The sequence below is a fragment of the Protopterus annectens genome, chromosome 3.part1 (assembly GCF_019279795.1).
Source record: "Protopterus annectens isolate FY-2018-M chromosome 3.part1, PAN1.0, whole genome shotgun sequence".
NCBI lineage: Eukaryota > Metazoa > Chordata > Ceratodontiformes > Protopteridae > Protopterus > Protopterus annectens.
This window is the reverse complement of record NC_056732.1, coordinates 365,477,282-365,493,591: the sequence shown is the minus strand read 5'-3', so window position 1 is coordinate 365,493,591 and position 16,310 is coordinate 365,477,282. Positions and strand designations below refer to the sequence as shown.

The 16,310-nt window shown below is 38.1% G+C and overlaps 1 protein-coding gene across 1 annotated transcript in view; it reads right to left on the bottom strand.

Annotated features, from left to right (window-relative positions):
* CHN2 (chimerin 2) overlaps positions 1-9,433 on the bottom strand; it is a 2,549,636-nt gene extending 2,540,203 nt beyond the window's left edge. Inside the window, exon 1 of the mRNA XM_044066825.1 lies at positions 9,213-9,433. Within this exon, the coding sequence (XP_043922760.1) occupies positions 9,213-9,261 (49 nt within the window). The 5' untranslated portion in view covers positions 9,262-9,433. The remainder of the gene's footprint in view (positions 1-9,212) is intronic.
* Positions 9,434-16,310: the final 6,877 nt, after the last annotated feature.

The following is a 16,310-nucleotide window of genomic DNA, read 5'->3' as shown; positions in this document are numbered from 1 at the left end:
TGAGTGTTCAATCAGCCAGGTATGAAGTTTCTATAAAATACAGGCCAAAAAATATACTTATATCATGATACAGCTTGATATGAATGATTTATATGCGCCGGTGGGCACAAATGTTTAAGTCAGGCACAACACAGTGAAGACAAGCTGTGGCTGACCCTTGTATACAAGCACATTTTCATGAGAAATGATACACAATAAAAAACAAGACAAAAATAATCTTGTTAGCACTGGTATGGAAGGTAGATATATGAGTACTCTTTCTACTAAAAAATAATACCCTATATTGGTCCAAAATTACTCAACATGATGCCTTCTATTCTACCCCAACTAACATTGCCGAGAGCTATGCAAACAAATTCAGTGCCAGCTTCACCCCAAAACCTATATCCAGAGCCCTGAAATACTTGAATCTCTTACTTCCCCAATTATCTCTAAAGATCACTCTAGCACGCAGTCTCAACAATGGAGGCAGATAACCACCAGACAGCAGACATGTGTTGGGTTTCTTTTAGAATGTGCTTTTGTTCTTCTTACTATGTGAGTCCTGGAGCATTGTAGGACAGTGTTGTTAATGGGTACAGAACAATGGCACTGTTATTTTATGTCCGTAGAGGTATTGTTGTAAGAAGAAGATGAAAATGAAGTAAAGAAGACTGGTGATGGAAACTGTATGCATTTTATAAGACTGGGCAAGTGTGACATTTTTAGATAATGTAAGACAGAGAAGCTTGCGTGCAAAGATTTTGTTTGCTTGTTTGCTAACTCACTCTTTGGATTAGAAGTTGGAAGACAGTTTTATGTTGAGATGGTAAAATCATGCACTGCTTTGGAGCTTTGTTTAAATCTAAGATCTGCTCACCAAACCATCTTTTTGATTTGCTCATCTAAGTTTTTTCCATCATTAAAAATTAAATGTTTTTGTCTGGCAATGCTCACTTAATGATTGCCAGTTTTTTTTTGTCACACTGCTTATGTTTTCTTATCTTTTGCAATAATATTGCATAATTTAGTGTAATAATGTTTTTACAACTTATTTTATGTAATAATTTTTGGTGGCTGCAATATTATTTGAGTTGAATGTCAGATATCTTTGTTGTACTATTTATTATATTATTTATATATTTTCTGTAACATTATTTTATTGATGTACCAATGTTGCTTTACTTAGTGAAACAGTATTTTTACGTCTGTAGCTCCTTGGTCGAGTGAGATTTAGTCTTGGCAAATTCACACATTTTTCTACAGTTAATTTTATTAGATCCTAATTTCTTCTTTACATTCTTTATATTGTTTGAGTGTATAAGAAATAAGCACTATAATAAACTTGAACTTTGTAATTTACTGGAAGCACTAAACAAGACCAAAATGATTCCTCCACTGGACCTGACAATATACCAGGTTTCTTAATTAATAGTGCCCTTGTAGCTCCACTACTTACTTAAACTGTTTAACATAAGGGTGGCCTTACAATAGACCAAAGTAATTTCTGACCTGTCAGATTTACAAGCCTCATCTGCTAAGTCATGGAATATACTACAATGGACCTCATAAACTACAATATCAAGAATCTTATATGACTTGACTCACAAGAGTTTAGCTTTGAGTAGACAGGGATTTCCCTTCACAATCTAGTAAACTTCTTTGAAAAGGTTGCAGAGGCTGCAGATAGCAGTCATGTGATACAAATGGCCTACCTTGGCCTGGCCAAGGCTCTCAACATCATTTCCCATGTTGGCATTATACAGAAGTGAAATGCTTTAAAAACTTCCCCATGTGCAGTAAGACAGAAAATAAACCAGCTGAAAGGGTCAAGACCTCTGGATGATAAAGTCAACAGATGACTGCAAACTGGGGAGTGTTGTGAAGTCAACCTCTGACACTAAAATCCTCCAGAATGGACTCTCCCTACTAAATTCTTGGTGTACTAAAATGTGCTCAAACAAAACACTAAAAGGTGTAGTAGTAACCCTTTGGAAGGGAGTCCCTCCCCTCCTCATACTATATAGAAAATGTACCACTACCAAAAGAAAAAGTACTCAGAGAACTAACTTGGGTTGATAATTCATGTATTTCGACCATCATGTGACAATAGTTATCAAGAAATCATTTTATTTATACAGCACAGCTAATTGCCAAGGAATAACTTGTAGGTCTAAAGAGGTAATCACTCTCTAATACTAAGCCTTGATCAGGCCAGTTATTTAGTACAGTGCCCATTTTGTGCTGTAGCTCATTAAACATAACAATTAGAAAGGACCTAAAGGTTCTGAACCAAAAAAGATCATAGGCCTAAATTATCTAAGCTACCAATGGATGCTGAGAGATCTATTCCTTTATCTGGTATGTTATGGACTTTTGAGGAAAGATCTCTGTATTGCTTATCATATCTTCAGAGAATCAGTTTTCCTGGACCTCTTGTATATCCACAAGTCCAATGGTTCCAACAATACTAGAACAAGGGACCTAAATCTTCATCAACAGATAAATAAAACATGGTAGAGGGACAGGTTTATAACCCAGTGCTACACAAATCTTTGGAATGAACTTCTCCTGCATGTTAAGTAGTGCAACTCCCAATCTTGTCTTAAACATAACCTAGATGACAAGATGGGCATCTACAAATTTACTCCAGGACTAACTGGTATAACCCTCCTGAAAAAAGACAGTATAACATGGGGGGAGAGTACTAATAAGGTATAAATGGTCATAAGACTCAATAACCTTAGAATATATATGAATCTATGTATCTAAGTGCCAAACTAAGGCTACTGATGCAATGTCTCTCTGTAAATTGGAAATAAATCTGTAATAAAATACTGTAGAAAATGCCATAAGGACAGCAGATACTGAGTGAGTATACAACAAAACTATGAATGAAGCAGTGTAGGTGCCAAACATAAAAGAGAAAAATACAAGATAGCATTTGTTGTACATAAACTGATTAATACAGACAGTGAATCGATTTCAGAGAAAATTAGAAGTGATGTAAAAAGTTGGGTAAGAAGAGGTACTTTAAACTACGTAACATTTAAAAAAATCATAGAAATTGCCCCAAAGGTAGCAAGGTTAAAAGTGAAAATGAAACATTATACAAAAGAAGCACTTTCTCATTCATTTTGTCATTGGATATAAGGGCACTTTCAAAAACATCAATGAAAAAAGTAAGTACAGTTAAAGTTGTGTACTAGTAGGAAAGTAGTTTTCAAAGATGAGATCAAGATACCAGTAACACATAACTTGCAAACATAGATTTTATACTTCTGTATATGTAAACAAGATAGGCTATCATTGTCTGGCAGAGGATTTTTACAAAATATTAACCTGAACTGGTACTCTGTTGATACACTGAGTATGTCATCCCAAAATGTTGGCAATAAACAACACCAAAGAATCTACTGCAAATACTAGAAGATACGCATTGAGATTTTTGCCAACAAATTGAAGACAATAAAAGACAAGAAAGTGAGGAGTCAGTTTAATAAATTGCTACTCCCAAGCTCTATAAACCTCATCTAGTATCATATGGTCTCAGATTTAATGTGAAAGTGGAGTTAAAAAAGATGGGACATACAGGATCAGACCTAAGGCAGAATGGAACTAACAAACAACACATGCATGGCGTGTGCTAAAGAAAGGCTTCATAGGAGAATTTATATTTTTAGGGATTTCAGTATTACAAATGACTCCATGTTGCACAGTATACAGTATCCATTACCTTGAATAGAAAGAGATACGGCTTTACAAACATTGATTTAACAAAACATACCTGCAGACAGAAAAAGAGACATCATCTAGGCAGTTTTAAACCATCCAAGTTCAAGTTCAAGATGATTTATTTTTTTTTTATATAAAACACAAATGAAAAGTTAAATGAACAAAAATTAAACAAAGACAACCAATACTATAAGATTACTAATATGTAATCAACCTACTCCATCAAAAGCCATTTCAAATAAATAAGTCTTTAGTGCTTGCATAAAGCCAGCCATTAACATTCACAAAAGTTGTTTGATACAGAAAACTTGTCTGTGGGGTAACATCAGTTCCAGCCATTTGGAAGAACCATGTCTTAGTGTGAATTCCCAGTACAGAGTATCACCTTGATTACATCCTAGTAATACAGCCAGATTTGATGAAAATCACCTGGGCAATTAATGAATGGTATAAACAAACTGGCTTTCTCCTGTTTCAGTTTATAACTTTATTCCATGACGGGTCAGTAGGGAATCCTTTTTAAGGAAGCAAAAGGCACAGGTTATCACTTCCATTTTGTATTATTTCAAACAACTTAAATGATTTCTTCATTGTTTCCTAAAGACATACAGATGTCATAAATGTTAATAACAGACAATGTTGCAATTTGTTACCCAAGTTAAATTGCATTTCAGACAGCACTTCATTAAATTTCATTTGTATCAATCAACAAATTCCAAATGGCATATCAAAATGTGTTGGGTAAAGGAAACCGTACAATTCAGGTTACTCATTTTCACTTGTAATTACATACTACGATAAATCAAGACTTATTGCCCTACGGGACATTTTGTCAATTTTTAAAATAAATCTAGTATCCATTTCACTCACCACATTTAATATGCTTTCTCCTCCTCTAGGTAAACATAGTCTGCCCTGAATTAAATACTTAATACACACATTATAAGCATGGGGTGCTATACCACTGTCCTTGTTTTGTCGCCATATCTCTAACACTTTCCTGGATTCTCATATTTACCATTGTTTGGTCTGCTTTATATACAATTTTAGTCTAGTGCAACTACAAATATACCATAAGTTATCAAGTTTCAATGACAAGTAAAGTATTATTTCAAAATGAATCTTTTTTAATTAAATATCTTCCTAATCCTATCATATACCTACATATATCTGAATTAATCTGATGTAAGGCCATTGATGAGGGAAAGGCAGTCCATACAGCCTACCTTGACCTTGCAAAGGCTTTTGACACAATACCCCACTCGGGTATTGTAGAAAAACTTACCAGCTTAAATGTAAACCCATATGTCACAAGATGGGTTGCAAACTGACTTAAGGACAGAACCCACAGGGTTAGAGTTGCTGGCGCTATGTCAGACTCCAAGCTGGTCACAAGTGGAGTCCCACAGGGCTTGGTCCTTGGCCCCCTATTGTTCGGCATCTACTTCTCAGAAGTACAGGCCAACATGGGAGGACTTTGGCTGACAAAGTTTGCAGACGACTGCAAACTGGGTGCCATAGTGGAAAGTGCATCGGACATGGATATCCTTCAGAAGGGACTCACGGAAACAAATAGCTGGTGCCAGAGCCATGGCCTGAAGTTAAACGCCAAAAAATGTATAGTCATACCCTTCAGAAAAAACAAGGTAACCCCAAGCTACCATATAGGTGGCAATCCACTAAGCACAGAAGAGGTTATCAGGGACCTGGGGACCCAGGTTGACAGTGGCCTTTCTTTTGACACTCACGTTGCTAAAGTGGTTAGAAAGACCTTCTACATTGCCCACCTGATCATGAAGGGATTCACATCCAGATCTAGTGAAGTCATTGTTCCCCTGTACTCTTCACTTATCAGACCAATGATCGAGTACAATGCCCCATTCTGGATGTATCTCACCCAACATCTGCAGCAATTGGAGAGACCCCAAAAGTTCCTCACCAAAAGGATAAAGGGACTCCAAAATCTGTCATATGCTGCCAGATTGAAGAAACTCCAGCTCTATTCAGTTGCATACCGTCTGCTCAGAGGTGATATGTGCCTGACATACAAGGCCATGTCCAACCCGGAATTAATAGACATGCTCCACCTCAAAAAATCCAAATCCACCAAAACAACTAGAGCAAGTGACTTAAACCTTAGCATGGATATAAATAGGACGTGCTGGAGGGATAGATTTATCACTCAGAGACTCCCTATGCTGTGGAATAAAATCCCGGTCCATGTGAGGCAGAGCACCTCGCTGGCTCTGTTCAAGAAAAATCTTGACCTGTGGATGGGAGATCGTAGGTTTACCCCGAGAATCATCTCTGTGTCACTGCTGGACAGAGGCACAACAAACTAATGGGCACAGTATTTTTACATATAAGGGGTGGCGTAAGCCACAAAACTTTGGGCTAGGCTTATAAATGCCTTAGGGCAGATAGCCTACTATAAACCTATGAACCTATGAACCTATGTCTGAAGGGATTCTTAAATGTTCTTCAATATTCAATGACTTTTTGAAAAAAGAAAATGGTCTGTAAGTAATATTTTTTTCTCATCCACCAACAATATACACCAGTTTGTTCATTAATTTCACAAACTGTAAATGAGAATGTGGTATGTTTTTTGCACAATACTCCATTTTCTTCAGTCCCACCACTCCAAATGGAACTATTCCCTTGCTGTATGCTCCCACTTTTTCTTTAGGCTTTCTTAAATGAATGGCTCAGGACAAGGTAAAACAGCATGGGACTAAGACTAAAGGAGGGAAATGTGAGTTTCTAAAAGGAAATGTCTTACTGTGGCCTGACAATCGATAAAGATTTCCAGCACAAACTACAAGACAATACCAAGACTCTGCAAAAGGCATTCAAGCATAGAAACAGGTCATAATTCAGTGCAGACTTAAGAATGTTGAATTATTACGTCAAATCTCTGACCAGTTCTCCATCAGCTGAAAGTATTGTTACAGGATTAGTCTATATGAGACTGGAGCTTGGTGGGGGGGGGGTGTAAGCGAACTTTCTAGGTGACAGGAGACACACTTTAATCCCATCTTGGCTATGTGTTTATCATGTGATGCAGTGCCTTGTAGAATAGGCACCATTCTATAGTGTATACATTTCTGGTTGGAAGGACATAATTTTATATATATATATATATATATATATATATATATATATATATAGATATAGATATAGATATAGATATATAGATATAGATATATATATATATATATAGAGAGAGAGAGAGATAGATAGTTTTGCACACTTGAAAGTTTACAAAAAAGTTATGTGTTATTACTAAAAGCTATCCATTTTAACTCTTGAGCTCTTGATACTTTACAGTTTTCCAACTCCAACCTCTGTTTTTCAAAAAGATATTCTAAGACATTCTGATATATCATTTTAAAATTAATTTTCAATATCTATCTGTCCATTTTTATTGCCAAGGACCATCTTGAAAGCATGGAATCTAGCTGTTTGATTTGTAATTCTACCTAGCTGAATCCTAGCAATATCATATTTAAAATAACGAAACAATCTACTGCCATATGTGGTTAACATTAAGACTGTAACAGGATTATAACTTAAAATGGCCAGGTAGCAGCAGTATTGCAGGGCAGTTAGAACATATAAAAAGCATGTATATAGCAAATTATTCTTGGAAACAATTCTCTAATTAGCATACTTCACCACAGTGACTGCTGAGTAGAAATTTATGCCCATAGTTCCATGCATGGAATAATAGCCAATATATATATATATATATTATAACACTTAAAATGGTAAAATGAAGAAATGCCTTCCTCAAAACTCATAATTAAAAAATTGAAAGGTGGCTAGAACAGTACCTTATAGGGTATATGAAGTACAAAGTATTTTCAGATGGAAAATGCCTAACAAAAAACAGCCATGGAATAAAGCTGCTAATAAGTAAATACAGGAGGAACTTGAAAGAAATTCTCATACACTGAAAAGGTAGAGTATTCATCTGGCAATTAACCAGAGAAAGAGAGAACAGATTTGGATTTCAATTATACTGTAAATGGGATGTCTCAAATCTGTGCATGATGCGGTGTTTATGCTTAAAAAAGTGGAAGGAAGGTGATTCTAGTGTTAAACAGCCAGACATTGTAATTTAGATATTACAATGGGGTGGAACTGGCAACCAGCTCACGTCTTATCTGTCACCACACTTTGTTTATCTATGAAATAAGCTGTACTAGCACATGGTTTCCTTCCTGATCATAACTCATCTCTGATGAACAAATAAATGCAAAAAAGTGATAAGTTTTATAAAAAATAACATGAATCACTGGTACTGAGCTTTATGTAAATATGCACGTTATCTCAGAACTAGGCCATCTCTTTTAGTGTCTCCACTAACCTTCCTTTTCTAGTTTCCCATATCAAAATTGTAACATCATTTTCACTGTAAGTTTTTAAATTAGCTCTACACAAATGCAAAAATGTCGGTACTTATAAAATACACAGTCCATTTTGTCACTGTTTGCATAAAAAGAACATCCTTTTAACATGTGTGATTTTAAAAAGCTGGCAGAAGGTTATTAGAAATTAAAACTTTATAAGAAAATTGCCGTCCTGTCCTTCTTAATGAATGTCCTCTGTATTTTCATTCCTCACAGCCTTACTACAATGCTGCTTCTTTTTAATAGGGTCACTCCATGCTTAACACAAGACAAGCATTAATGAATATCCCCAAATAAATTTCATTATTCAGAAAGAATTTTGCTTGTACTGAACATAGAAGGCAATCCAGTAACTAAAACCTCATGTGCATGCTCATGCATGAGAGGCAGGATAAATTCATTCACTTTTTTCTATGTCTCTCAGGAATACACTGCCTTTATTGATGTCAAGATTTTCTTTAATTAATTCAGTTCCCAGTTCATTTCCAGCAAAGACCTAGAGGTCAGGCAGGTAGCCTGAAATAGCCCACAGGAATTCCTATTACCCACAGCCTAAGTCTCAACAGAAATGTACGAGTTTCCAACCATCATCATCAGTCAGTGAATGCTACAACAGGGTTCAGTCATCTAGAGAAAGTGAATGCTGATTGGACCATTCTCTCACCTACAAAGCTAAACGGCAAGTGTTCTGACTTCTAATTACTTCAAGTGGGACAACTGGGCAAAACTGTCTGGATCCTGCTTGAATATAACTATTTCCTAAAATAATGTTAACACAATAACAAGTTCTTGTTAATAACTGTAACGAATGATAAGGAAGTGAGACATTAATCACACCCCACTGTAGCATAAGCCGCTCAGCAAAGGCTTCTAGTACATAGAATTACATTCAACTCATCTGCCTTTCTCCAAGGCAACATTAATAACAATTACTTCCTCATGCTGTTTTCAACAACATTAAGCTGTTACAAGTCAGCAGTAGCACAGTTGCAAAAAATAATAAATTAGTTTCAGATGTGCTGATGATTTAGACTACATGTGAGGCTGCAGACAGGGTCTACAAAATAAAAGAAAACTACCTACCAGATGAAACAGAAGACCCAGATAAGCTGGAATTACTGGAAGTAGCCATCCTCAGTAGTTTAAAAACTATTTTATTTCCCTCCTTGCCTCATATGTAGGTAGAGCTTATCCTGACCCTACAGGCTGTATGTCTCTGCTAGCCCATGTAATCATATAGGAAACCTTAGGGATGCTTGTTTACTCTCGAGCCGCCTCATTCAGACTGCAGGATTGTTCAGGCTACAGACCCATGCTGAAACACATGCACAGAGTCACATGGCTAACCATGAGCAGAAATATTCTCTTCTTAATTCTATTGGCTACTGTCTGTCGTACTCTGTTATATTCTACTGGCACCATCTGTTGGCTTTCCATTAAATTACATCATTTTATTCTTCAAGTTTTGTAATTAAAATCAATGGGCAAAAGGAAAACTGGGAACTAGCTTTACCAAATGTGTTTTATTTATCAGATATTCATATCTTTTTTTTAATAGTGTGGCAAGTGCATCTCAGTTCGTTAGAGCAGATTTCAAAGATCAGTACAATATTATTGTACTTTTTGACTGATAAGTTCACAGAGCTGTTGCATGTTACAACACAAATTGTGTCTTTAAATCTAACAGAGCACTAGTCAGACAAAAATTAATTAATTAATTAAAAATTGGACAAGAAACAGTACAGAAAGGAGAGTATAAGGGTGTAAGGCAGGACAGGTTTAAAACACCCTCAGATTGCCAGGATATCAAAATAGATAATAATATATAAGGAAGCAAAGTCCAGTTAGCCTGAGTTTGATGCCATGTGTATCATTTGTAATTCTTAGAAAATCATTTAATGGCATCAGTACTCCTACTGGGTTACTCCTGAAATGAGGCATTTGAGCCTAATACTGAAAGGAAAAAAGCAGAAAAAAAAAAAAAGCCTGTCACATGGATTGTGAAAGGCAGTAATAAAGAACAGGAAGTGTGGGCTGCAATATGCATCACTTTCTGGAATTTTCCTGTGCCTAAGAAGAAATGTATGGCTGTAATGATCCATGCCATAATGTTACACATCAATCTCATAGGAATGATTATCCACTACCTTTGCTGTATTTTTTTTTTTTTTTTGCCACTGCCAAAGTCTAGGCAGCATAGGATGGTGGTTTGTAGGATGACGTTGGTGATCAAGAAGAGGAGGAGGAGTGTAAAGGCAGCACCAAGGATCAAATGGTGGAAATTGAAAAAGGGTAATTGTGAGGTGGAGTTCAGGAATGAGTTAAGACAGGCACTGGGTGGCAGTGAAGAGTTACCAAATAGCCGGGTAACTACAGCAGAGCTAGTAAGGGAGACGGCTAGAAAGGTGCTTGGTATCACATCGGGACAGAGGAAGGATGACAAGGAGACATGGTGGTGGAATGAGGATGTACAGAAGAGTATACAGACAAAGAGGCTGGCAAAGAAGAAGTGGGATTGTCAGAGAGATGAAGAAAGTAGACAGGAGTATAAGGAGATGAGGTGCATGGCAAAGAGAGAGGTGGCGAAGGCTAAGGATAAGGCATATGAAGAGTTCTATGAAAGGTTGGACACTAAGGAGGGAGAAAAGGACCTGTACCGATTGGCTAGACAGAGGGACCGAGCTAGGAAAGATGTGCAGCAGGTAAAAGTGATAAAGGATAATGAGGGAAACATACTCACAAGTTAGGAGAGTGTGTTGAGGAGATGGAAAGAGTACTTTGAGGGGTTGATGAATGAAGAGAATGAGAGGGAGAGAAGGTTGGATGATGCAGGGATAGTGAATCATGAAGTACAATGGATTAGCAAGGAGGAAGTAAGGATAGCTATGAAGAGAATGAAGAATGGAAAGGCTGTTGGCCCAGATGACATACCTGTGGAAGCATGGAGGTGTTTAGGTGAAATGGCAGTGGAGCTTTTAACCAGATTGTTTAATGAAATCTTAGAAAGTGAGAGGATGCCTGAGGAATGGAGAAAAAGTGTTTTGGTACCGATTTTTAAGAATAAGGGTGATGTGCAGAGCTCTAGTAACTATAGAGGGATTAAATTGATCAGTCACAGCATGAAGTTATGGGAAAGAGTAGTGGAAGCTAGGTTAAGAAGGGACGTGATGATTAGTGAACAGCAGTATGGTTTCATGCCGGGAAAGAGCACTACAGATGCGATGTTTGCTCTGAGAGTGTTGATGGAAAAGTACAGAGAATGTCAGAAGGAGTTGCATTATGTTTTTGTAGACTTAGAGAAAGCATATGACAGGGTGCCTTGAGAGGAGTTGTGGTATTGTATGAGGAAGTCAGAAGTGTCAGAGAAGTATGTAAGAGTGGTACAGGATATGTACGAGGGTAGTCTGACAGTGGTGAGGTCTGCGGTGGGAGTGACAGATGTGTTTAAGGTGGAGATGGGTTACATCAAGGATCAGCTCTGAGCCCTTCCTTATTTGCAATGGTGATGGACAGGTTGACAGACGAGATCAGACAGGAGTCTCCATGGACTATGATGTTTGCAGATGGCATTGTGATCTGTAGTGAGAGTAGGAAACAGGTGGAGGAGACCCTGGAGAGATGGAGATATGCTCTAGAGAGAAGAGGAATGAAGGTCAGCAGGACTAAGACAGAATATATGTGTGTGAATGAGAGGGAGGATAGAAGAATGGTGAGGATGCAAGGAGTAGAGGTGGCGAAGGTGGATGAGTTTAAATACTTGGGGTCAATAGTTCAGAGTAACGGTGAGTGCGGAAGAGAGGTGAAGAAGAGAGTACAGGCAGGATGGAGTGGGTGAAGAAGAGTGTCAGGAGTGATTTGTGACAGATGAGTACCTGTAAGAGTGAAAGGGAAGGTCTACAAGAGTGTAGTGAGACCAGCTATCTTATATGGGTTGGAGACAGTGGCATTGATAAAAAGGCAGGAGTCATAGCTGGATGTGGCAGAGTTAAAGATGTTAAGATTTGCACTGGGTGTGACGAGGGTGGACAGAATTAGGAATAAGTATATTAGAGGGTCAGCCAGGTTGGAAGGTTTGGAGACAAAGCCAAAGAGGCAAGATTACGTTGGTTTGGACATGTGCTGAAGAGGGATGCTGAGTATATTGGGAAAAAGATGCTAAGGATGAAGCTACCAAGTAACAGGAAAAGAAGAAGGCCTAAGATAAGGTTTATGGATGTGGTGAGAGAGGACATGCAGGTGGTTAGTGTGACAGAGCAAGATGCAGAGGACAGGAATAAATGGAAACAGGTGATCTGCTGTGGCGACCCCTAACGAGAACAGCCGAAAGAAGATGATGATGATGATGATGATGATGACAGTCTGGATCTCAACCATTGCTACTGCCTGCCAAATGTTGAATACTCCTGTTTTTTTTTTCTACTGGTGCATTTTTGGATACACAAAGAAGGATTCTGCTTGGGTGGGTTATATTTTTACTAGAGATTCTTCTTTGAGAACTAGGTGAAGCCTTTACTTCATAACCATAGCTCCACATTATACTCAACATCTTGGTTCTCACAGAGATGGGGAACATTTTTGATTAGAGGGTACTTTATTCTATCTAATATTTCATCTCCAAAGAGGCCTTAAAGCCAGAAATAGTTAAATGACTGGCTGCTACCACAGAATAATTGCACTGTGATGTACATGCTAGCATTCCTAACCCGAGCAAATCATTTCCTTGTCTGCTCAGTTGTAATCATCAAGTCAGGAATAAGGGATAATTAAGAGGTAATTCTTATCCTAAAGCGTCCCTTTGGACCACCAGGTCCAGCAAACCCAGGTATATGTGAAGTAACAGAATGAGACTGCACCAAGGTCTATAGTCCAAAGAAAAGAAGACATCAGTTGCTTGTTAGAAGATTGAAGGCCTTTTGATTCACTGGTACAGGACTTCATTTGCAGGACCCTTGGGTGTATACCTTCACCTGTGCTGCAGCAGGGCTCTATTTCTTATGCAATGTTGATGTATGGATTTCACTAGGTCTGACTCTCCATCCATATATGGTGATCATGCACGTGTGCTGTCATGAGTTCTGGCACAATCCAGATCCTAGAGTCAGAGAGCTCAGTGCATGCTTAGTGATTTGACCCCAGGAGAGGCCATTTCTTGGACAGGAGTCTTCATTTCATCATCAAAGCTTTGTCTTCCCTGAGTTCTTCCACGCCATCATGGGAAGGACATGTCCATTAAGGAGGTTATGTGGCAACCGAACATTTATTTATATGTGGGCCTGGGCCATGTCTGGTATGCAGTGTCCTCAAGATCCTTGCCTGACTTCTGCAAGCTGCTACTCTTCCCAAAAAGAATGGTGCTTTTTATTGTTATGAGGAAGACTGAACTGAGACTTTGTCTCAACACCACATGTCTGGCTTCTCTATGATCTCAGTGGATAGTCTGCATTTTCTAAGCTCATGCTCCACTTCTCATTTGGCAGACCAGGTGGTCCAAGATAATGGACATGACAGGCAAGAAGGTATATCTGCCTCTGCTACACTGATGATTAGATCCTTCACATATCTCTCATCTGTCCCATTTCCATGTATACCTTTCAACCTAAAGACATTCAAAAAAGGTAAAAAGGCTCTTGAAATGTAGTCATATTGAGTCAAAAATCTGGACACCTAATTGGCATAAAATTTAAATGCAGAATAACCAGCAACTCATCCCACTTCAAGTAGGATTGTGAGATATTACACTGAAACAAAAGTCTAAAAAAACTGGGAATGATAAAAATGACATCAAAATATATGCTCATTGTCAGAGAAAGTGTAAAATCTTAAACCACAGTGAATGATATTGCAAAATTCTACCTCAAAATAGTAATTTATATTTGCTTCTGAAAAAGGGAGATGTAACATGTGTCTTTGTTCTTTACATTCTTGGTGCCACGAGTATGTGGGTAAATTAGTCTAGTCTTCTGTATACTAAACAGTTTCAAAGTCTTGTATGACAGTGGAGATTTAGAAAATTGTGTGAAGGGGGAAATCAAGCCTGAAAATAAGAACATACCTTCAAAAATAGGCACATAATGTGAAGGGCAAATCAAACCTAAAAAACAGGCTCAGATGAGAAATATTTTTTTGGGACCTCAGAGTAGAAGAAACACTGACTGCTCTGAAGGCTTTCAACATGTCTGGGTTCAAAGAAGACATCTCTCTTACTCTGGAGTCCACCATGTTTGCATGACTTCACCCTAAAGATGGTTATTGTCTATGACAGACTCTCTTTGTAGAATTGCAGGCATAAGTGCATATAATTTTGCCTGGTTTGGCTATATTTGCCTCCTTGTGGATCACCTGAGTAACCTTCAGCTGGACTTTCTGTCTGCAAGGAACAGTTTATAAGGCAGGGGGATTAATTTTCTACCTAATGCCTTCCTTAGTGCTAGCCAGGTTCCTCCCTTGTTGGGATGTACACTAGCAAGGGGCATCTTAGGTGCAGGCTCAGGACTGGTCTACGTGTCCCTGCTCTATGTCTAAGAAAGCTGCCATAAAGGCCTCCTCCTAGCTCTAAGGTCCTCTCTTCAGTGCTCACACTCTCCGGTGTACTGTGTGAGTTGAGAGGGATTTCCTGCAGTTCTTCCAGTAGAGCCATCCATAGACTGTTTTCAACTGTTCCCTTCTCACTCTGCCTTCTTTCCTACTGCTGTACCCCATCTATCCATCATATTTGCCAAGGACCTGGCAGAGTGGTCCAGACACTCTTTTCCTAGCTCACAGAGAAAGTTACTCCTCTCCCTGGGAGAAGATAAGCATGGTCACTGTTGTCCTTCAGAGAAAGTAAGTATGGTCACTCCTCTTCTTGATACAAGACAAATCTCATCACAAGGTGCTATCTAAGGCCAAGAACACTACATCAACAGGGTCAGATAACATATGAAGTTGCCTACTGATCAGCCTGAAACTTGACTTGTCTGATCTCCTACAGAAGCTATCCAATATCAGCTTAAAAACAGGCATAATCCTTTCATTCCATTGCATAAAGGTGGGCTTTGATGGACTGAGTAACGTATAAACCCATAAGCCTAAGCAGTCTCATCTGTAAGGCTATGGAAAGGAACATTATGAAATTTATATATAAAGATATAGGTAAATTACAGACTTTTCACCCAAACCTGTTTGGATTTGCCAAAGTCAGGCAATGCTTACTTAACCTGGTTGACATCTTTGAAAAAGTTACTGAAGCAATGTATAAGAGCAAAAAAGTGCACACAGTACATCTAGACCTTGCAAAGGTGTTAAACATTATCCCAGACTCAGGTATCTGAGATCAGCTCTACCAGCTAAATAAATAAATATCAAATGTCTCAAATAGCAAATTGGCTCACAAATTGAACCCTGGCAGTTAGGCTTGGTGGTTATACCTCCTGCAAAAGACCTGTCACTAGTCGTGTACACCAGGGTTCAGGCCTTGGGCCACTCCTCTTTTGCATTTACTTCTTGGAGGTCAAAGCTTATGTTAAGAGTTTGCAGTCATAAAGTCTACAGATGACTGCAAACTTGATGCCATCATAAACTGACACCAAGATCCTCCAAGAGAGCCTGTCTGAAGCAAATAGCTGCTGTCAAAACTGTGGATTTAAACTAAATTAAAAATGTCAAGAGTGTATAATTATATCCATGATTCCATTTGTAACAATTGTGATGCCCCTGCACTGGCCCAATAAACATGGAGGCTCAATCCTTACCACTGGCAGCAGTGAGGGATGTACACAATAGGAGGATTACAAGTAGAGCCAGCAAACCATGACAAGAAGGTTTATTAATAAAAATAGGAAAACTGAACATACCGGTTTCAGCTGTAAGTTTATCAAGCCTTCATCAGTGTAGTAAATTACAGTTACAAACATCCTCCTTTTATACTATATCACCACTAGAGGCTGAATGAGAAAATTACTTCAGTCAGTCCATTCCATTAAAAATATTCATTAAGTCCTGGTGAGAATAAACCATCCAGTTTGAGTATCCATTTTTTTCTTTTTGTTGTTCAACAATTGATGCCAGCCTGATTTATTATTTCTATTACCTTGTATTTTGTCAATAATCGTGAAATTAAAGACTGCATTATGATGTTTCTCAGTATGTTTATATAAAGCATTTGTTGGTTTCTTAACCCTCATGTCACTTAGGTGTTCTGAA